The sequence below is a fragment of the Embiotoca jacksoni genome, unplaced genomic scaffold (assembly GCF_022577435.1).
Source record: "Embiotoca jacksoni isolate LCO1_2020_lvr unplaced genomic scaffold, fEmbJac1.0.p SCAF_7, whole genome shotgun sequence".
In the NCBI taxonomy this organism is placed as follows: domain Eukaryota; kingdom Metazoa; phylum Chordata; class Actinopteri; family Embiotocidae; genus Embiotoca; species Embiotoca jacksoni.
In genome coordinates, this window is record NW_027185425.1 from 8,368,452 (window position 1) to 8,391,183 (window position 22,732).

Genomic DNA, 22,732 nt, shown 5'->3' on the forward strand with positions numbered 1-22,732 from the left:
TTACTTAAGTATGTCATGTAAGGTACTTAACGTACATTATGTAAATCAAATATGTAAGCAATATTTGTAAGTAATTTACTTAAGTTACTGAAAAGAAATTCATGTTGACACCGGTCTCCCAGGTGAAAATCCTTTGTTTATTTTATCACTCTTTGCAGTTCATCACATGACCTCCTTAACGGATTGGTCATATGTTTGTGTACAAAACAAAACACTGACATGATATCCTCTAGTGATTTTATGGGTGTATTACACGCTTCACGTGACACTGATCTGGTTGAAATCATGACAGAAGACCTGGGGGATTTATGACTGAGTTAAATACATGTATTTCTCTTTTCATCAAATATCCCAGGTCAAATCAAATATTCTCTCAAAATCAAGCAAACACTTTGTGAGAAATGTCATGCTCTCGGCTTTCTCCCCGTTTTGAATTCATTTATTTGATTCATTTATTGTTTCCTCTTGTGGATAAGCTTGAAATGATTAAGCATGCATTTCCTACTTCATATTGGCCATATAAACCTCAGTACCAAATAAATATGTTTGTGCTCTGTTCTATACGATTAAAAGTGCTGAAGTACTTCTGTTTGCATGCAATATTCTTTCCACGTTTTGGAAAGATCCACTGAAGCAGTTGTGGTCCTGAATGCATCCACACCATTTACTTCCCAACAGCATGTAAAGGTCTCTCCCTCTATCTCCCCCATTTCCTCCGGTCTACCTGAAGCATTTCAGATTGCTTGTATGAAATGCTGTTACCACTTACATTCCTTAACTATTTAAATTTAAATTTAAATGGCTGGTTACTGTGTAACTCACGCACGACAAAGAGTATATCATCGTAAAAATTGCTCTGTGGTGCATGACGTTTGCGTTGCCTTTATGGATCCGTGACAGTGTGTAACATATGAGTGGCTGTCGAGTGGGAGTGGTCTGAAAGAGCATGCTATAACGGCAGCCGTCAATCTTCTGCAGAGAACGACCGCCAAATAGCTTTTTCTGCTGCAAATAGATTACCTCACATATCGGCCTGACCTGGGTTGTGGTGAGTGGTATAGAGTACTTAATGAGACGCCTTTTGTACAGCTGCACTTTGAAGCCAATATTTTGATGCTTACACACTCTGTTGAAGGGATTAAGGAAGCTTTACTGATGGTAGGTGGAGCATTTTCCGCCATCCCAGCACTACTGCAAGTCTTGAATCAGGTTTCGGTCTAATTTTGCTGATTCAGGTGCTACGATAGGCAGATTAAATAAGCAAATCCTCAGGGCCGAATCAGTTTTTAGCAATATGGTGTGGTATATTTGATCAAACTGCTTCTGCGATAAGTCTGATAAGTCAGCTAGTCTGTTCTTCATTGAGACAAAATGTAAATGTCTGTGTCCCTGTTTTGTCTGTTTGTTTATGTGCTTAAGGCTATAAAAATCAGAGCCTATTTTTTCTGTTTCTTCACTAACCAACTCCTTTCTAACAAGCTCAGGCTTCCCTCCTGCTGCTTTCCTAAGCTCCCAGGATAACATGGTGTAGTTCTCCATTAAGGCATGGACATTGTGATCAATGAGAAAACTCAGGGCCTGTCATTATCCAAAAGGAATATTTTGCCCACGTGTGTTTAATTATTTCAACTTCACTTCTAGCAGTAAAATGGGCTTCCGGGATCGGATCCGGATGAACAATTCCCGTTCATCCCAAACCATTCGGAACAAGGCTTCACCACTGCCCCCGGGCTCGGGCGTCCGCTGCTCTCCCAGCCAGGAGAACTTCCCAGAAGCCACCAGCCCTGGAAAAGTCCAAAAAAGCTGGAGCTTTAATGACCGCACACGCTTCCGCACCTCCCTTCGCCTCAAACCACGTCCACCTGCTGATGGTAATCGGCACACATTTTTTTTTAATTGAGCACTTACAAAAATTATCATTGCGTGATAAAATCTCTGACTGTCATCCCTCTGCTTGGGCCCAGTGGAGGGGTTCGGGGAGGACACTGTGGAAGACAAACCATATTGTGATGTGGCCATGGAGGAGGTGATCCCAGCAGTGAAGACACTCATACGGGCTGTCAGGTAAGTCTTGCCATCAACAGTACACCACTTATACTTACAGACTGACTGACTGAATTTTAATGAAAACATCTCAAATGATACTGAGAATAATTTCAACAAACACTGAAACAAAATTGAATAATAAAAATAACACCAGATTGACTGTATTCTTTCAGTATAGTAAACTGTTGTTTTTTTATACTCCTATATTCAATTCAATTCAATTCAATTCAATTTTGTTGATGTAGCGCCAAATCACAACGCAAGTTATTTCAGGGCACTTAACATGGTAAAAGTTCTTACTACAGAACTTTACAACATTTTAAAAAGGACCCCTAGAATACTCCCCTTTAACAGGAAGAAAAACCTCCACCAGTGGGAAGGAACTTCAAGGAACATGTTGGACCTTCTGTTCCTCTGGTCATAAGGCCTCTTTGTTCAGATGAACAACTTAAATGTGTTTTCACAACAGGGCCACTTCTTCTGGTACACAGCCTACGTTATTAGGTGAACATGCTGCTCCTCCATTTAGGCGCTGGCATGTACAGATTCAGCTGACGGAGTAGAAATGTCCACTTAGAAGAGGTAACTGAGCTCTCCTGCCGGCAGGGTTAGTTCCTCTGTGTGACCTTGTTGCTCAGCTCGTGCAGGCCGGTCATGTGTGAGGTGGCGTGATATGCACACACACACACACACACACACACACACACACACACACACACACGCAAACAGGTACAAACACCATCCAGATCGAAGATCAAAGTACATTGCGGCTGTACAGAGACAAACGATATTGTAGAGTTTCGACAAGGACAACTGTAATAACAATTGATTAAGAGCTTTGCTGATATTGGTGTTGATTCCTGTCCTTGTGTCATCCTGTTACTGAAGCACTTTAAGTTTCGATGTAATGTTACAGCAGTGTGTCGCTGGAGGATGTACTTCACACAACATGTGCCTTATATGTGTGTGGCCACACCGAGTGCACTCATAATCCATGTGTGAGGAAATGCTCTGCAACCAAATCTATATCACCATTTTAATCATTCGTAATCAATCACATTGTGTATAAAATGCAAGAATACACAACCTTCTGTGTTTCAGTGTGTAGATATCCCACATGGCTGCCAGCAGGGTTTTCTGTGGAGACACGTGGACATATGTGCAGCCTCAAACACACGCACGCACACACACACACACACACACACACACACACACACACACAGAATAACTGCATTGAATTTTTCACTGATGGTGGCAGAAAAACTACAATTGCTAGCAAGCATCTGGTATTGGGGTCGTGCCGGTCTCCAGGGAGGTTTGATAAGAGCGGATTATAATGATTCTGATTCTGGTCCCTGATGTTGGCACTGTTCCCTCACAGCATTTCTCATGGTAGCATGATGCTGTCTGTGTGGTTCCAAATGCACTCTGTGATGCTCCTGAAAGAAGTATGTGCATTAAAAAAAAAAGAACTGTGTACGGTGCAACATTAGGGATTCTGAAATTTGAGTGGCATGTCCAAAAATGATCTGGAGTCACAGAAGAAGCAATATTTAAATTTGAAATTTGTTATTTTTTTTATTTTTTTTTGTAGCACTTTGATTTCTTTTAGATACTTTACAGCAGAGATGCAGACATGATAGACAGGTACAAACAGGCAGGAAGTTTGAGCTCACCTGCTTAAAGACGAGGTCAACAGGACACCTCACATACAGTATATATATATATATATATATTTTTTTTTTTTTTTCCAATTTGTGTATCCTTGATTATTCAGTTGACTTGTCTAAAAATGTTGTTGTGAATGCTTTTACTGAAGGTCTCTTCTTGATAGACACACAGCCGATGGATGTTTAACCCTCCAGGGATGCGGCATGATATATGATTGTTTGATAGTGTAATACCACTGATAGGCCATTATATGATCTCTCCCCAGGTTTTCACTTGACTCAGCAGATAACTCTGACCTCAGCAGCTCTGTGCTGCATTCAATAGTAGAGAGGGAGTTCCTTATAGATAGCGCAGGTGTGAAAACAGCAGGTGCTTCACTGTGTTAACACACCAGTTCGCATGCAGCATCTCCGCAAGGCTCATGATGGATGTCAGTGAAACACAGAATTTTGCAGCGGGCCTTAGTGCTGAGACTTCACTTTACATGCGCGTGCTTTATCAGTGTCCACCTGAATAAACGTGCGAGGATGGATTAGAAGAGGGAGAAGAAGAGGAAGAGAAGGAGGAAACAAAGCCTGCTATCTTTTTGTGTTCTCTCTGCTGTAAAACTCATAAATCCAATACTGCACCAAACACCAAATTTCTGCCCATTTGCAATCTCTGATGATGCGCCCACTTTATTAAAGACGTTGTTGGGAGATGCTTGTCATTTATAATCATTTAAGTCATTATCATCAGTTTTTGTAGCGTGTCAGCTGCAATATTTTTAGACGCATATAATGTTTATGCACTATATTTATCTATTGGCACAACTGCAGACACATATTGTAGTTTTTGGATTTGATTTTGTTGGCTCTGCAGGTAGATAGTCATATCTGGCAGAGCGTCAGACCTGCTCCTGCTGTGTCTCCCCCTACTTGGCCCACCTAGGATTCGTGTCAGCATAAGTCATTTATAGTTTCCAGATAAAAGCCTTGCCATTGGAGACTATCAGAGATCCACCTTTGCTGAATTGCAAAAAATATTTGCATCGGCTGTGCAAGCATTTCGGAGCACAGCGGACACTTCCTGCAATCGTCGCTGTGTTTTTATATCTCAACTTCCGTGCACTGGGAAGGTACGATATCTTTCAGTGAGGTGTGCCAACTGTTTTGTGCCACTGCCAGCGACCGGGGGTAGAGAAGGGACCCCTCTCAAAGCTGACGATGTATTTTAAAAGCCGTTTCAATGACCGGGAAGGAGAGTCAGCGTTTTGAAGAAACCCTTGGAGGATCTGAATCTAAAGTCTTCCCCTCCCCTCCACTTTCAACCTTTTCTTTTACCCACACCTGAGACCCACCTTGGCAAAAAAATGAAAAATAAAAATCTGCATCTACCTGCAAAATATGAAAAGGCCGCCTGCAAAATACCCCGAACGCAGAAGTCATCAAGAAAAAGAGTGCTGCGCGAGGGGGAGGAGTGCGCTGACGGCTGCTCCGGCACTAGCTGGAGACCACCACTCCTCCTCTTCCTCCTCCTCTCGCTCCTCTTCTCCTTTGCTTGCACCTTCTCCTCATCTTTGTTGCAGCACCGGTCACTAACACAGCGCTGCATGCTGTATGTGGCCGCTGTAAATGCAAGTGCTGCAGACCTCAACAAAGGTTACAGTGGTTATTTCAGAAAGTGACCCCTCTCACAAGTTCAGATTTCACCGCTCGTCCGTCACCCACGTGTGAGGTGGTGTTGGCGTCTGTGTACATCTAAATGAGAGTGTGTGTAGGTGTACTCATGTATGCATTCGTGGCTGTGTATATTTATGCATGTGTGTGTGTGTGGTTGTGTGAGAATCTCTTCTCAAAACAGCTGAGCGTTTCTGATCTTCGGCTTATTACAGTGGACTTAGTCATCTGGGTGTGAGAGATAGGATTTCCTTCTTCCTCGCCTTCCTCCCCTCCTCCTCTCACGTCTCTCCTGGCATGCGTTGCAGGACAATCTATCACTGGGTGAGATGACAGCATGAGTGTGTACATATTGTGTCTTGCTTACATTCAGTGTTTCTGGTCCTTTTGTGGAAGCCAGCATCTCTGTGCCAACTATCTGGTGGCTGATGAGAGGGGAATTGAATGACCCAGCCTCAACAGAGAGCCTGGCACACACACACACACACACACACACACACACACACACACACACACACACACACACACACACACATCCTTAAACTTTCCTCCGCTCCCTTCCCATTATCTCCCGCACAGCCTCCAGCATGATGTCCGAGTCTGGCAGAGGATGTTGTCAGTAATGTGTGCTCAGGGTGCAGTAGTGCTGGGTCAACATTCCTCAGTGTGACTCCCCCACACTGGGATGTCGGTGGTGACGATGAGCAGTGTGCACTGGGAGCAGCTGTGGTCCACCAGTGGCTCCAAAAGGGCTGTCACACTGACAAGAGCAGAAACGGGATACAGGCGTGTGTGTGTGTGTGTGTGTGTGTGTGTGTGTGTGTGTGTGTGTGTGTTACTCATTCCTGTCTGTGGAAATGTACTAATTGCTGAAACAGCACATACTGATAAGAAAATGTCTCTGCATCATGAATTAGTAGGTGTGAGACTGCTTTCTTTATGGGGCTGTTTTTGAATGATAGGGTCACGTTGACTTTAATTAATGTTGTTATTCTATGGGTGGGCCGCATCATGTAATAGTCTCCTGGCCCTGCATTTTTCCAAAGGTTTACTGTACTGTGCGGACGTGCAGCTCTTTAAAGGAGCGCAGAGAAGCGATGACAGCGGGTCTGCTGTGTTTTGTGTGTGCAGGATCTTGAAGTTCCTTGTGGCCAAGAGGAAGTTTAAAGAGACGCTGCGTCCATATGATGTGAAAGATGTCATAGAGCAGTACTCGGCCGGACACCTGGATATGCTGGGCCGCATCAAGAGCCTGCAGATGAGGTAGGTTTCCCACTTAAACGCTTCTGTTTCTATAAAAGGTATATTTGTGATGGTGTTTGGAAAATGTGTAAAAAACAGAATAAAAAAAGTAGAAAAAGGAATCATGGCTTTATGTGGGGTTACATGTTGGACTATTTCTTAATCAGCTGTCTTGTTGTCAAAGTGACACCATTGGCACAGGCTCTGGTCCTGACCAAGAAATGATCTGGCATCACACAATCAAGACCTGTCCTCTGTCAGCTTCGGTGCGGATCCCGCAGCCTTTATACAGACTAAGCTAATTAGCCGAGTTATCTTAGATTTTCTCATTAATGTTTATGCTCTTGTTAAATCAGTAAGCCTTTTTTTTTCTTTTATCTCCTAATCTTCATCATATTTACTGTCATCTGCTCTGTTTGAATAAAAGGGTGGACCAGATAATTGGGCGAGGAACTGTTCAACCTGACAAGAAAGCACGCCCCGAAAAGGGAGAGAAGACGCCACCAGAACTGGACTCACTGGATGAGTTAAGCATGATGGGACGTGTTGTCAAGGTGGAGAAACAGGTAACGGGGAGAGGGTTGGATTCATAAAGAATATGTGGAACTACTTTCTTATACGTAAAGTCAGTTTTAAAACAAATTAGGCCACCAAAAGCAAACAAAATCATCAAAACTCCTCATAGTTTGTTAACTGAAAGACTGATGTTATTGATGTACCTCTTACTCATTCATCAGTCTTTCAGTTAACGAACGATGAGGAGTATTTTATCTTTGGATTAGAACAGGAAGAGAAAACTCAATGTTTATCTTATCTCATTAGAAGGACTGATGAAATAGCCTGGTCCCTCTCTGTGTTTGTTTAGGTTCAGTCCATAGAGAACAAGCTGGACCTCCTGCTCAACTTCTACTCCCAGTGCCTAAAGAAAGGCTCCTCCCACTTCACCCTGTCCTCCCTGCTGGACCCCGACCTGACATCGGACTACCACAGTCCCACGGACCAAAGAGACCTCTTCCCCTCCGCCAACACACTCAACATCTCCCAATCCGAGAGCGGCAACTTGGAATGACAGTGATCCGCCCGTTCGAACTCACGGACACGATCCCTTTACAGTACGTCTTCCTCCGGCTGAGTCCTCACGCTGAGCAGCCGAAATCTCTTCATTTCATTTCTGTCTGCAACAACTCGTCTCGAATCTGCATCCTCCACCCCTCCCTCCCCCTCAAGTGAATGTTTCCAGAGCTGATGCAGACAGAGGCCACCAGATGGCTCCACCTGACAGGGAGCCTCAGCCAAGGCCGCGCTCTGCGCACGGCTCTCAACCCACGATTACTTGACTACTGAACCACTCCCAGCCGCTCACCTCCTGCTCTGTATCTCTGCCTCCTTTAAAGTTTCAAATGTAGATGATCAGAAGTTTTTTTTTTTTCAATCTTTAGAGAAATTTTATCTTTTTTCCCCTCATCATCATTTTTTTGTTTTGTTTATTGGCTGCTTGAATCAACCTACTGAGAGTTCTGCTGAGACTGTGCACTGCAGGTGCCATGCCAGTCAATCATTCAGTACTTTGCCAGTCATAGCTCCGGATGGCGTCACAACTCTTGATACTGTGAGAAATGCAATGGGTCCCGCCACGCCAGATCAACTGATAAGCACTGAAGGAGCCATCGACGCAGAAACAAAGTGCTCTCTTGGACCTTGGATGGACAGAGTCAGCTGACAGCCACCTCGCCAAAGCACCACACTTCCACGGTACACCGTCTCACCCAAACTACGGGACTTTTACATGTGTAAATCCTGCGTTAATAGCCCAAACATGTTGCATGAAAACAGAGCTTGTTCTTCATTTTGATCTCCATTCCCTCACTTTGAGGTTTGGTCTCTAACAAGCCCACTTGCAAAAAAACACACATTTCCTGTTTGGCTGATATTTAAATGAGAAACCTTCCTCATTTTAGCCAAAACATTCTTTCATCGGTCCACAATCCCTCCTTTTCGATACTTTTAAGGCTGCTGTACCTCTCTGACTGTTCTAGTAACCTAAATTCATGTTTTTAACATGCCCTTTAACATGCTCTCTGTCTTGCAGCCCACACTCCTGACGTGCATGTTCCTCGAGTCGGACCAGTCCCGTAGATAAAAACCTCGCTCCGAATTCAGACATGGATGTGACACTTTCTGGACTGCTTCTGGTCACTCGCGTCGAGTCCAGTTTACCCTTTCAGATGGTCCGGGCAGGCAGTAATACTTCACAACCCTCCTCACACTCATGAGGCTACTTCTCACTTGTGCTGTCATCGCATGTCACACGCACCTGCAGATGATACGCAAACTTTCATTGGCCAGTTTGGTGCGGTGTTCAACAGCGAATAACGTGTAAGGCATCCAGGTCTGACTGCATGAATTCCAGACCGTCATCCCCATGAGTGCACGCGTCCTTCGCTCCGGCCTCGCAGCTTCAGTACAAATACGGCGTGCAGAGTGCCCAAAAGGTGACGGGCTGTCTTTACTCTCCTCTGTCTTCTCTGCTTTCTTTCTTGGGGACGTTTGCTCACGAAACGCTCTGTGCTGATGGACGAAACTGGAGTGTGCACAAATGCAAACACATGCAAACACGGACTCATCAACAATGAGAGCAAGTCCTTTACTTAAATACTTTGGCACTTGATGACACATGTTTTATCATGTATATTTCTGACATTTCTTTTGATTTCTTAACTGTAATTGTGTTCATGCACTTGATATTTTGTGACCTATACCAGATTTTGTTTTTTACGATTTCGGTTGTGAAAGTGAATGTAGGATTTTTAAGTTAATATATTTAATTCAGTTAGATCTTTAAATAAATGTAGCATTTCTGTTGAGTTAAATCGTGGACGACACAACTTCATACAACTGATCAGGACACGACTTGCAGAGCCTTTATATTTTTCTTAACATAATTGCGGCCTGTTTCGACTGAGACAACCTTCACCGTTCTGTATTTGGCCAGTGACAACATTTCTTCTGTCCCTGCACTATTTGGTCCAGTCAAGCCGGTTGACTCAGGTGCTCCACTTTTCCATTCAAGCCAAGCCCAGACTTTTGAACAGTGAATGTATTTAATTTCTCTGTCTTTTTATTGTAGATCTGTTCATGGTATGTTGCTCTCGGCGTCATCCAAAGCTTTGCATTCATTTCATGGAGAAATGCTAAGTAGCTTTATTCTTTTGCCCTAGATTAATAGCAAAGGTGTTTATTAGAGGCGATATTAGACTTCATTGTCACCTGGAATGTTGAGCTTCTTGAAACAATATGAGACCACTGTACTGCATGTTGTTGTTTTCGTGGTGGCCCCAGTATTAGCAGAAAAAAAAAACCTGAAGGATGTCTCGTGTCAAATTTTAAAATCAAGATGTGACAGGAAGTGACCCGTGCCTTCTGTGCCCTGATCTTGTTCGGCTTTCTTATTCAAACCTAAAGATTAAACATGCTTTGGAGAAAGCTGTTTCGTAGAACTATCACATGAGGATAGCCATGTTCTTTGTTTTGCAACTACCTAAAGAAACACAGTCAGTCTTTTATGACTGATGTAGACTTTGATATTTTCTATACATTCAGCATATCATTGTACCTCTGCCAGGACCTCCCTGCATCAACACCCTCACTGTATTTTACCACCCATCAGATCTGGAAGCATGGACGTTTGTATCGTCACAGGAAACTGCAGGCATGTGTCCTTTCATAAAGCATGTCACATAGATCCGAATGGCTTCCACACAACTACCTCTGAGGCCACTAGGGGGCGCTAGTCTAGAAAACCAAGAACCAGTAACTGATTGTCTAACTGACTGAATGCTATGCATGACTCAAATCTGCACGTTCTCTTTTTCACTTCTTCTTCTTCATGACGTCGTTTCATCCGTCTTTTCACTGACTCGCTGCCATGTGACATTCCAGCTCATTGCTCTTTATCTGCTCTAGTAGCTGTTGGAACTGTTGTAAAAATGAAACACGAACTGATCGAAGCAATAAGCAAAAATGCAAATGTAACAAAGTCTTCCAATTCCAATGGTTGAAATATGACGCTGATTTATTTTCTAATCTAATGTGCACCTCTATTTGATCTTTTAAAAAGATACGACAGCGTGTATCTTCTGAGGAGAAAATTAGATCACTTGACTAATTTATTAATTTATTTGTTTCAATAAAGATCTTTGGACTGTACTTTGCTTTTGGTCTCTTCTTTTTCTACAAATTAAACTATTCCACACAATATTTTCTATTTACACGATAACAAACCTCTATCTCAGGTGTTGGAATTATTTAACATATGATCTGGATCCGTCACAGAAGATGTGGAAGAGTAAAAAAGTGATGTTTAACTGTTTTGTTGCTTCTTATTTTTCATGACCAAAATTCAGCTGGAATCAATAAGCTGTCAATCAGATGCTCTTGTCATTTATGTAGGCCAGGTCCAGAACATTTTATTGACAATTTGACAGATCAAAATAGCGGTTCCTTCTCATTCGTGAGCCTGTTGTTCTGATGTTCACTACATTGGACTGATCTTCACTCACTTTACTTATGAGGTCAAAATTATTCCTGAAGATGAAAACCATGAGAAAACTCACTGCAGTGTCATTGTGAGCTCCTGGTCTGAGCTGGTGATGTTTGTACATACAGTACGTAGCTTGTGTGTCCAGCCGGACACTGACAGGCTCTCCTGAGGCAGCAAGACCTTTTCCAGCTCCTCACTGTCACAAAGTAAAGCTACCCACACCGTAGGAGTGGTAGAACATAGTCACTTGTCTTTTGTACGGGTCGACAATCAAATAGGCAAACGTCTGCTCCTCCTCACGTGTCCCAGGGAAACATCGGCCAGACTCATCCTGCAGAGGGTAAATAATGCAATGTGTTTAAGGTCTGTGGAAACAACAGATGCGGCTCTCATCTCTCTGAAAGTGTTTCAGTAATATCTTAATTCATAGCTGGATGCTGACTCTGTAACATTTAACAAAAAAGTGCTTCTTTTGAGGTTAAATTTGAGGTGTCGTCTAAATGAGCAAAGCAGTACAGTCATAAAGAATCCTACTCGTTACAAAAATACTAATGTTCAGTTCAATTTAAGATTAGTTAAAGATTTACATTGAATACTACTGTTTGTTAATAAGTCATTTTAAGTCTTGAGTTTAAGTTTTATCCAAAGGCAACTCGACTCTTTTTAGTTTCTTGAAGACGCTTCGGCTCTAATCCAAAAGGACTTCAAGGTTTTAACTTCTTGTGGGTCGTGTGCGCCCTTTCGCACGATGCCTGCGTTCCAATATCCGCACTACCAAACTATTTAGTATGCCAAAAAAAGATTTAGTATGTCCCAATCCTTAGTATGTTAGACGTAGGATGCCAAAAGTACCAGGATGTCCTACTGCTTTCGGTGGTATTTTGCATTATGCAGGCCAGCATGCTACTCGAGCTGTTCTGACTCACAATCCTTTGTGAAACGGAAGATAAGTCACATCGAAAGACATCGAATGCTCCGCCCGCAAAAGGAAGAAGAAAAAAAAAAGCGGCATTAACAGGAAGCGTACTCGTACTTCAAACGTCGGGCTCCCGATCACGACAGATATGACAAAGTGGGTCAAAGATCAAGACGCATTTTTCTGATGAAGTAGTATGTCCCAATTGTATTCATACTACATGCAACAGTAGATACTTTTTAAGGGAAGCTGGTTCCCACCTGTGACCTAAACGATTCTCCTCCAGTCAGTAAGAACTGAAGAAGCCTTTCGGATTTGAGAGAAACGTCTTCAAGAAACGAAAGAAGTTCAGTTGCCTTTGGATGAAACTTAGATTGACACTGAACTGGATGACTCAGAAACTTCACAGACATTAAGTGAATGTAAACCTGCTTACCATAATTGTCTTCTCAACAGCGTGCGTTTATCGGCTCTCAGTGGCTTTGAGTCATCAGCCAATCAGTCACAATGCAATCAGATATTTTCTAGTTTCTTAGCTAAACTGGGAGGCACTGGTGTTTGTTTAGAGTTATTTATTCTTTGAAAAGATTAATGACCGACACACCTTTTTCTTCACAGGTGACACAAACAGACACTGAAGCAGTCACTTACATGGGCACACACTTTGAGCACCGTGGAGACAACGCTGATCTTCTTCGTCTCTGGATCCTTCTGCACGCTACAACGTGAAAATATTACAATCTGTGCATTTATTTTTTGTCTAGTATTGAGTTGGGTGAGACAGTAAAGATGGCCAGATTCTGCTCACCTGATCAGATCTTTGTACATTTTCTTTGTGGTACAGATGTATGGATCAATGGTGTCTTCGTACTGACAGAGCTCTCCCCCGAGACACAGGTGCTTGAAGAGGCTGAAGAGAAACTCTCCTCGCTCCTCTCTCCCGACCACGCAGTAGTTCTCAGAATCCTCCTCCTGCAACATCTGGAGAAACCGATGAAGTCAAGAGCAGTGACTCCTCGTCAAAAAAAGATAGTTAGAGACAGACAGACAAAGGAGAGGAGAGAGTCACCTGTCTTAGTTCATCGTAGTCAGGGTGGACGTCATGAAAGCATTTCACTACGTGCCCAGAGGGCCTCAGGATGCCGCACGAGAAGATTGGATCGAACAGCTCCATGGAGACCTTGGTGCACGGCACAGGCTCCACACTGACAGACACCACTGGCTTGTCTTCACACACACACACACACACACACACACACACACATGAAAAGGATGTATGTTAACAAAACATTCCATAGAGATCTGACTGCACATGTTGTCCAGCAGATGAGATGAATTTCCTTCTATCAGTGATGAAAGGCTTTCTGGAGGGCATGACATACCAAGAGGCACCCAGACTCCGGCCTCCATCCTCCTCAGACTGGATACCACGTCAGGGTCTCTGAAGAAACACTTTGTATACAGAGGGACACCAAGGTCATAACATAACATAAAGCTAGATTTTTTTATTTTTTTTTATTAATTATCGATTAATCTGTCAATTATTTTCTCGAATAATGGATTACATGTTTGTCAGAACATGGTAAAAAAAAAATGTTAAACAGTGTTTTAAGAAGATAGTATCAGAGAATTTTAGCATTTTTTTCATCCCAAAAATATCTCAAATTGATTAATTGATTATCAAAATCTGAGAATTTTAATTTTCTATAAAAAAAATACTTTTACTGTCTTTCAAACTGTAATATACAAGGTAAAAACCACAATAGAACTGAGTGATCACTCAGTTTTCTGTACTAAATTTGATCATTATTGTAATTTTAGTAACCTTACATCTTAGGTGTGCCTTACCAGTGCAAACTTCTGACTGTTGTATGGGTAGAAACTTTGGTCAAAACTGTAAGCCTGAGCTGAAATCCTCCCCAGCATGGACCTGCATGTAACACACGTACATTAGCGACCGGAACATAACTTTGAAGTGTTTTCAGATGAGTTAAACTTATTACGTCACCATTTCATGAACAGGGCCAGAGTGTGTTTGTCCTGAAGGAAGGAGAACTTCTTGGTGGGAAGGCGATTAAAAGAAAAGATCGGATCAAACGCGCACTTCTCTCCTTCCATCTTTCTGTCACTGTTGTAAAATGTACCTAAGAAGTCTCGCTCCTGTTCAAAAACAGGTGACAGGTTGTGGGGCGTCTACAGGCCAATCAGCGGCAGATGGACTCACTAACAGCCAATGAGCGTCTAGCTCTGCTGGTTTGTTCCGGTTGTAAGAAATATAATCAAAGTGACCAGTCTTGTCTTTTTTACCCATCTCATTTGTCTTGTGTACTTGTTGCTTAGGCAACGGCCGCCAGTGACGTACCAGGTTGAGACCAGAACCCTCTTTTTCAAACGGCTCGCGCTAATATAACGAGTTATTTTAATCATTTTAATTTTTTTTATTTAACGTTGTTAGCGTCATCTTTTTGTCCTTAATATACTTCCAAATCGTTCTAGTCTCCTTATTTAGCTCACTGTGGTTAACCAGGGTGAAAAAAAACAACAACCCGTTTGCCTGGAGTTGTCTTCCCAGCCACCAGAGGGCGATGTTGTTGTCGTGTTTCTTATCTTTACTCATCTCCCCACAGTGTTCCTGACTTTCATCTCCACCATGATCCTGTTGAGGTTTCTGACTTTGTTTTCTCAGTCTGCCTTCTTTTTTTTTAAGTTTTGGTATCCTACCCAGGTGCTTTGTTAAAAAAATCAGATTCGCTCCAATTTAAACAACAGTTTATAGTTGAGTTTAGAAACAACAGTAGTCAAAACAATTAAACTTTGTCGTGGATGAAAGTCAATTATGGTCAAGTCCCGAAAATCATGAAAGACTGAACATCCACAGTTCAAGAACACAATGCGGATGAAAACTCTGTTAAAATCAAAAGATTTGGTTTCATTTTGTCTGAACAAAATGTTTATTATTCCTCCTTTATTCATTCTTAAGCCTGTCTATTGTTTTTTTGGTTGCCTTCTCATACTTACTCTTACTTCAAGCTGTTAAATCCCTTAAATATCCTTTCAGCACATGTGAAACAGTTATTTGTGAAGCACAGTTTGCCTCAAATGACTAAATCTTGTAATATTCTCAATTTGGCGGGGACACCTGAGGCACAATAAAGCGAAGGCCCCTTTTCCATCAACCTGACATTTATAGATTGTCCCCTTTTTTGACGTTTCATTTAAAGAGCTCTGGTGTCCTTCGGAAGTTTCTCTCCAGCAATCGGTTTGTAATTGTACTAGTTTTTGTTTGTCTGGTGTTTTTTTTTTTTTTTTGGTGAAGTTTGGCTTTTAAAGCGAGAGAAGATCACATTTTATAGTCGGTTTGTAATTGTACTAGTTTTTGTTTATGTATGTACTGTTGCACAATCTACACAGCTCCTCATGATAATGTGGCTAAAAACTCGTCCTGCCCCACTTTCTGTGTAATGTAATGTGTAATAAATTCTACTATGATGTAATGACAACTGATAACATCATGTGACCATATTAGCCACAAGTTTACAATTAGATCATTCTAAAAATTACCGATGATAAGCTGAGTTTTAAATTGAACCTTATTTAAATATCATGCTCTCACAATGAAAACAGACAGCCAGTGATAATTCATTGTGTCTAGACTATGACAAGCTAGATGGGCCCGAAATGGGCCAAATACAGCTCTCACATCCCAAAGGTTGAACTGACGGAGGGAGAAAATTGCACCAAATTGATGTTTTGACACTGTACAGCCAGCGGATAACATGACAGAACTGAGTCAGGTCATTAAAATAAAAGAATTCTTCCCATTGTCTGCTGATTGCTTTGTGGTTTCTACACTTGATTCCTGCTCATTAGATCAATCAGGATGAGAACTGCAGGAAGGCAAAGCAGGTGAGAAGACGAAACAGCTGAGAAATGTTGGGAGATGACTGCAGTTTGTGATCATTTCATTCCACGCCAGCTTCACAGATTCAATCGCAGATATCCCAAATGCCCTGTAATACTTTGTTAAATAATGATCGCATGATTGGACACATCTCCGCCTTCATTAGAAGCCCTCAGTAGTTTCTTTCCAAATGTTCTCCATGGAAATGGTAAAGGCTTTTGCACAGAACTTAGTTACGTGGGATTACCCTGATGTCATGTTGTCTGTATGTTTTGAACCTTTGAGACCATTTGGAGCTGATTGCAGGCCCCTTCTTCTATTTTTTTAGACTCAATATATTTAAATTTCACGACTATTTGACCAACAGGACAGGAAATAAATAAAGCATTCAGTGTATACAGCAGAATTTTATGTCTGGCAGTGTCAAGAAAGTTTATACCATGCAATAAAAATCAAATTGAACATTTACCAAAATAAATAAGCTTAAAAAATAATAACCTTTGAGATCTATTACAGATGTTCTTTTTGGTGTCTGGGCAAAGTTTTGTAAGTGAAAAAGCTTTATGTTTTGTCATTTGTAATAATAGAAAATCTTTGTTGAAGTCATTATTGTATTTCACTTTCTTCTTATAGCCTTTACTCAAACTGTAAAATCTCCCAAACTTTACAAACTAACTGTTGTTTTCACATGGGTCACATAATAATAAAGTTAACGACGTGCAGAGAAGAGACATAAACACAAAAGAAAAGCTGTTGTTGCTATCAAAGACCCTCTCCAAATTCCTTCTCAAGTTTTGTTGTTGTCAGCAAACATTCACAAGTCAGTGGTTGAACTCAAATTCCCTCTCCTCTCTCTGCATCTCTCCACTTAGACTATAACAAGAGATTACAGTCAGAGATGTTTAATTATCAGATGGCATACTCACCTGTAGGCAGCATGCATGTGTGTTGCGCAACAGTGAGATATGCACAGAAAGATATGGCAGAGAGAAGTACAGTGAGGGAAAAGTCAAGCACAGGAGCTCGGAGTGATAACAATATTTCAGTAAAACATCTCTCGAGTGGAGAAGGCCTGCGGCAGCGGAGCACTCAGTGTCACTGGTGGGACTCCTGGCTGGTAAGTGCTACTGAGCTGAACTCATCTGGACTCTGTCAGTGAAGGCCGTGCTTCCCATTCCCAAATGTCAACAAAAAAAAAGGAAGTGGCTTGCAGGAGGACCGTTTCACAAAAAGAGAAAGGGCATTTAACATCTTCACGGGGTCAAGTTTTAATACCTGGCTTGGTTTCTTCTAGTCGAGTAAAAAGGAGAACACACTAACAAACAAGGGTTAAAAGATAAGCTGAAGGCAATGATGCGTTGCATTTTGCAGAGCAGTAAGGTATGAGAATTTGTTTGACTCACAAATAGACACACAGAGAGGAAACAGAGTGGCTCTGCTATTGTGACAGATACACCAAGGGAAAGAGTTGTGTCTGGACTTGGAGAACAATGGAAAAATCCTGCTGGTGTATTTTGATAATGATTAAATCTGTGTCTGAAACTTTTCCTAATGATGTCATGTTGAGAGGGAACTTTGTTATTGAGCTCTTTTTATTCTGTACAAAGTCAGCCAACACAGTTGGTAAGTCCCAGTGGGAACTTGATTAGTCTCAGTCCCTCTGCACCGAGCTCCTGTGTTTGAATGGCATATTGTGGTGCTGTAGAGCAGTGTGTTTCATGTCAACATACCGTACCCAGATCCAAATGTGGCAATTTATCCCTGTTAGTTCAGGTACAGTGGTGTGTTTCTATTTGTGTGGTTCACTTGGCGATTGCACAAGAGCCTACTTGTTTTACAGAATGTGAGATATCTTTATGGAGAGAGTGTGTATATGTAAGTCATACTAGTCTTTTCCCGAAAATTCTTCAAATTAATTTTTTTTAAGCTTTACTGAACATTTTACATTCTTTCGCCGTTTCATTGTTTTATTTTGTATTATACTTTAAACGCTATTTTATCATTTAGAATACATTACATGTGAGGACAGTTAGCTCATTAATGAGGCACCGTGTCCTACATATTGTTTATTTACATTTTTGAATGTATTATTTCCTGCACACAGGAAAGAAGAAGTCATGAGAAAAGTCCAAGTTAGTGTCATTACCAACTTTTGCCACCAGAGGGCACTGCTTGGTGAACCACCCTGACCACAAACACTCTAATTAAAAAAAAAAAATCCCGTGTGGACCGGACGGTGTCCTGAAATGTTCGATCTACGCATGCGCCGACTTTTCCGCGTCAGAAACCTTTAACAACAACGCGCGTCTGCGACGTTTTTACAGGTGAGTAGGTTTGAGTAATGTTGTTAATGTACAAATGTGAGCAGGGGGCAAGATGGTCGCAGGTGGAGTGGGAAGGTTTGATGTTTATTTCCATTAAGCGTGTTTCAGCACAAGTTGAGTTGTTGTCATTAACCATGTTTAGCTCGCAGCTGAGCTTAACTTTTGCCGCTGGTTTTGGCTGAACGTGAGCGCTCTCTGCTCGAAATGGTTTACGACACAAATGTTGAAATGTGCGGCAATGGAAAACGGGTGTAGCAATCATATTTATATTATTCGTAGCAACTGTATTTTACTTTGGCTTTATGAATTGCATGTTTGAAGAAAAGAGTGCATTTTGTTTGTTTTGTGGAAGCGCCGGGTTAATAGTTTTAGTAAGTTAGCGGGCAGGCAACGTAATGCAGGAAAGGCACAAAAAAAAAAAAAAATAACTTTCATAGAATCTGCAATTTTTGTAAACGTCAGCAAACACATCGCAACTGGTGAACTTCAGCATTTCATTTTGAATTGTAACAGACCTTTGCCCCACTGAAAGCGCCTATGTTGCAGAATTTCGACCTCATTTTCTACTACTGTTTCAGGTTCGCTGGCTTAGACTTGACTCTTTCCTTCTGCTTCTCCTTCTCTCTCTTGCCTAGTCTGTTAGATGTTAAATGTTTCCTCTGCCTCCATGAGTTATAATGGTATTTGTAATAAATATAGTATTTTTCTTCTTTTTTTTTGTAGCGTTGGAGACTCACGGCTTGCTGAATTGGAATCACGGTTCAGAACCGTGAGAAAAAAAAAAAACCCATCAGCTGCAAATGCTAATCATAGGTGCAGGTTATTGGCTCTGTGGGTCCCCAAGCTTCAGCCAGAAAGAAGCATCTACTGACATCATTTTAATAGTTTTGGAAATATGTTCAGACATTCAGAGTGATTATGGTCGCAAAATTTCATACAATAGAAGAGTGGACTGATGTCCTTTGGTGGTGGCGGTCTGTGCTCGCTCTAGAATTGGCCTCCTAGTTTTGATTGAAGTAAAGTTTGAGGATTTAAAAACAACTTTCCAAATTTTGTAAGAGGACCTAGTGGATGCTGTGATGCAGTGGTCGCTACGTTTTTTTTTTTTAGGGTTGTGACCTTTTAAAGGGAAGAAATGTCCAGAAAGGTTATTTCTTCAGTCTTGTCCTTTTAATCATCTCATGACCCCACATATTTGTTGTCAGACCCCTATGGGTGTCTTGACCTTCAGGTTTTGAATTTCTGTGTATGCAAAGGAGCACGAAACAGATGAGAAGCTGCTCCTCTAACATACCAGTATATTCTCTGCTCAAAGTTGAACTGCTGTGCTTCTGAAAAATCCCCGATCAAACCAGAAACCAGAGCCACCTTGTAACGTCTTGCTTAGAGCACACATTCTTCCTTTTCCCTTGTTTGTTAAGTCTTCCCTCTGCACTGTGTGATAGTGTATCTAAGATATGGGAATCCTGGAGGAGCCTTGTGGGGACAGGCCGTTACAGCAGAGAGGGAGGAGAGAGGTCGAGGTGCAGTGGGAAGGTGCCGCAGGCAGAAAAGGTCTGCCAAGATAAGACCGTCACTGATGTGTCTGTCCTTTTAATGTGAGTTTGATAGCATCTGGTGGGACTGTCTACTCCCAACCTACTCGCCACACTTTAACTTAACGCTGTCAGCAGCTTCCCATAAAACTAATTGATGGATGACAGGTGGCGTCATCAGATAGTGCTGGCCTTGTAGGAGCTGTGTTGATGGTCTTGACAGGATTAGTGTTGTGGTTGTACAGATGTGGCGGTTTCAGGTCTACAGGGGTCAGAAGTCACAACCATTACACGTGACTGATGCATTCCTGTTTTACATGTTGGTTAGAACAAACATTTTCCACTCACCTCGAGTGCTGTTTATCAATCCATTTGGTTTTGTTGTTATGAACTGAGGTTTGGAAATGATTATTTGCTGTCAACTTTTACATTTCACAGAGATCAGTGTAATAAAACAAACAAACAAACAAAAAAACCTTCTTCTGGAAGTCTACAGCATTTATGCCCTGCCGTCAAGATCAAATGTTTTGTTTTGTGCTGCCGTGCTCTGCGCAAGTGGTGGCTGGATAACAAACAAGTAGTCCATCATTTCTGTGGGGGAAATGTTATTTATGTAGCTATCGACAGCAGACAACATCTACAAGTCACACAAAAAAGAAAATGACCTTATACATTACCGTACAAATCTTTAGTTTTCATGCTGTTTAGAGAAGGCGAGTGAAACTCGGGTTATTTTCTGTAGCTTCAATGTCCTGTAAACGCCCCACATGCAAGCTAACACCAAACTGTACATTTACTGATGTTACCTAACGCCTCAGATACTATTGCTAAATGCTGGTTTAAATTCAAATTCAATTAAATTAGTACCAATTTAAATAACGTGTTCTAATGTGAGATTTAGGCCTCACCAAAATCTGAAACTGATCAGTCTTAGGAGAGGCTGGTGAAATGTATTGCTGCATAAACGTAACAAGTTGTGTGTTTCAAAACTTGTTGGTGTGGGTGTAACATACACGCGACATGACACAAAGCATCTGCTTTAAAATAGCCTGATTGCTGATCTACAGAGGAGAGTTAGTAGATGATATCCCGCTCCAGTTCGTCAACACAATCCTATCGATAGACTCCATTTAAAACTACTCGACACAGAAGCATTTTACACCAAGTGAATTTTATATTGACGACACTTTCCATTTATATCAAGCTGATGACTGAACTTGTTCCTCTCGAGCTCGCTCATCTCTCGCCCCCTTGACATTTGTGAGACAACCCAAACACTCCTCATCCTGCTTCTCGACACTTCTGTTTGACCCGTTTCTGTCCCGTCTCCACGGTTACGGCCCATGTACAGTCGCCTGACATGGAACATGTTGGATGTTCCGCAGGCGTCGAGGAATGTCGCCTCAAGTCGTTGCCAGCTTCTTGCAGCCTCCGACACACAATCTTGCTCCTGTGACACTCACTATTAATAACAAAGTTCATTCAATCGTGCCTGCTGCTTCCTGCTCTGAATACATGCTCATGTTTGTATGCTTATTTTATGTGTCCTCGAGCTGACTTCCTGCAAGCGAGATCTGCGATTGTCCTGTTGTGCTTGAATAGAAAGTATCAAACAACTTGCTGAGAGAGGAGCGGGAGACACAAGAGGGAGCAGAGATTTAATTACCAGAGGATGTCTAATATTGGCCTAAAATAACCCCGCCAAGCCCTTTAAATATCTTCAATTACCAGCATAAACAAAGAAACCAAATTGTTCCAAGCCACGAGATGTTTCTTCAGTCTTGACTCCCTGTGGAGTTCAGCGGATCGCTTGTGTTACAGTTGTGGGAGTGAGATTGGATAAACGGATGAAAAACAGAAGAGAGCTGAGGAGCGCTGCTGATGCTGCAGCCCCCGGGCCTCACCGCTGGCCCTCTCGACTCGACTCCGCTCCAGATAAAATAGAACTCTTCCTCAGAGACCACCTTTCCCCACTTTATTAGTGGAAAAGATACTCGAGCTGTACACGTGTCAGTCTGTGATGAATCGTACAAGTAATTCTAAAATATCTATTTACGCAGTGATTCAGCAACACGGATGAACTCTTGTCCCCGTGAATGGTATTTTTTTTTTAATCAATTTCACTAGTACAGATTTTGTGATGAGAACCTCCTGGCAGGATTAGTTGAGCGAATGTAGTAAGACGGAAACATATTGGTGCTCGTCGCCAGCGTCTTTCTATTTTCTCTGTACCGTGCTGTATTACACCCCCATAGTGGCATTTTGATTCCAAGATTAAGTTATTATAAGGGATGGGAGACAGTTATCGGAGGTAGGTACATTAGTAACTGTCTATGGCTTTGTCTGAAATCACTTCCTCGTTACCAAAATATGTATGAAATGGTGAACGGCAAGTGAAAACATCCCGCCACGTCAACTTCACCTTGCTTTTAGAAGCTCGACAGAGTTGATACCAAACATAGCACCAGGTGCCAGGTACAAGCCAGAATTTTTGTTCGATGGAAAACCAAGATAAGCGAGAAGAGTTGAACCGAGCCGATGCTGGCAGTGGAAAACGGGATTTAATGCATTATGTACTAATTCACAGCGAGATGAGTGGCACTTTCCAGAAGTGTGAATTACTAGTTGTGTGACACTATAACACACTGCTATTAACAGGAAAACAATAAGTTCACACAGTTCATCAAAAAGAAGTACAGTAATCAACTCCTGTCTCATAACTCTCATTTCTTTTGTGCAAACCTTTTTCACTTGCTCTCTGTTCCCTCACAGGTGACCACTGTTGAAATGGTCTGTGATGTCAACGGTGTGAATTCATGGGTTCAAATTGAACTGGATTCAGACATTTCATTTAAATTTACGTTTCCCCTGTGAGTGAAGCCACACATTGTCATAAATC

At 41.9% G+C, this 22,732-nt stretch overlaps 2 protein-coding genes across 2 annotated transcripts in view; one reads left to right on the forward strand and one right to left on the reverse strand.

Moving 5' to 3' along the window:
• LOC138214884 (potassium voltage-gated channel subfamily KQT member 4) overlaps positions 1–10,823 on the forward strand; it is a 46,457-nt gene extending 35,634 nt beyond the window's left edge. The window contains exons 10-14 of the mRNA XM_069176725.1: positions 1,642–1,871; positions 1,965–2,064; positions 6,507–6,638; positions 7,045–7,183; positions 7,483–10,823. Of these exons, the coding sequence (XP_069032826.1) occupies positions 1,642–1,871; positions 1,965–2,064; positions 6,507–6,638; positions 7,045–7,183; positions 7,483–7,686 (805 nt within the window). The 3' untranslated portion in view covers positions 7,687–10,823. The remainder of the gene's footprint in view (positions 1–1,641; positions 1,872–1,964; positions 2,065–6,506; positions 6,639–7,044; positions 7,184–7,482) is intronic.
• Positions 10,824–11,026: 203 nt separating this feature from the next.
• Positions 11,027–14,191, reverse strand: cfap300 (cilia and flagella associated protein 300). Its single transcript, XM_069176726.1, has 7 exons — positions 14,082–14,191; positions 13,922–14,003; positions 13,456–13,525; positions 13,143–13,300; positions 12,882–13,054; positions 12,725–12,791; positions 11,027–11,488 (listed from the first exon to the last, which is right to left on the reverse strand). The coding sequence occupies exons 1-7, from the start codon at positions 14,189–14,191 to the stop codon at positions 11,357–11,359; spliced, it is 792 nt and encodes a 263-aa protein (XP_069032827.1). The 3' UTR covers positions 11,027–11,356.
• Between the last annotated feature and the right edge of the window lie 8,541 nt (positions 14,192–22,732).

Coding starts and splice junctions, on each gene's coding strand:
- cfap300 (XM_069176726.1), bottom strand. CDS start 14,191: ATGGAAGGAGAGAAGTGCGCGTTTGATCCGATCTTTTCTTTTAATCGC. Junction 12,792..12,881: donor ATGTACAAAGATCTGATCAG/GTGAGCAGAATC, acceptor TTCACGTTGTAG/CGTGCAGAAGGATCCAGAGA. Junction 11,489..12,724: donor TGCTCAAAGTGTGTGCCCAT/GTAAGTGACTGC, acceptor TACCCTCTGCAG/GATGAGTCTGGCCGATGTTT.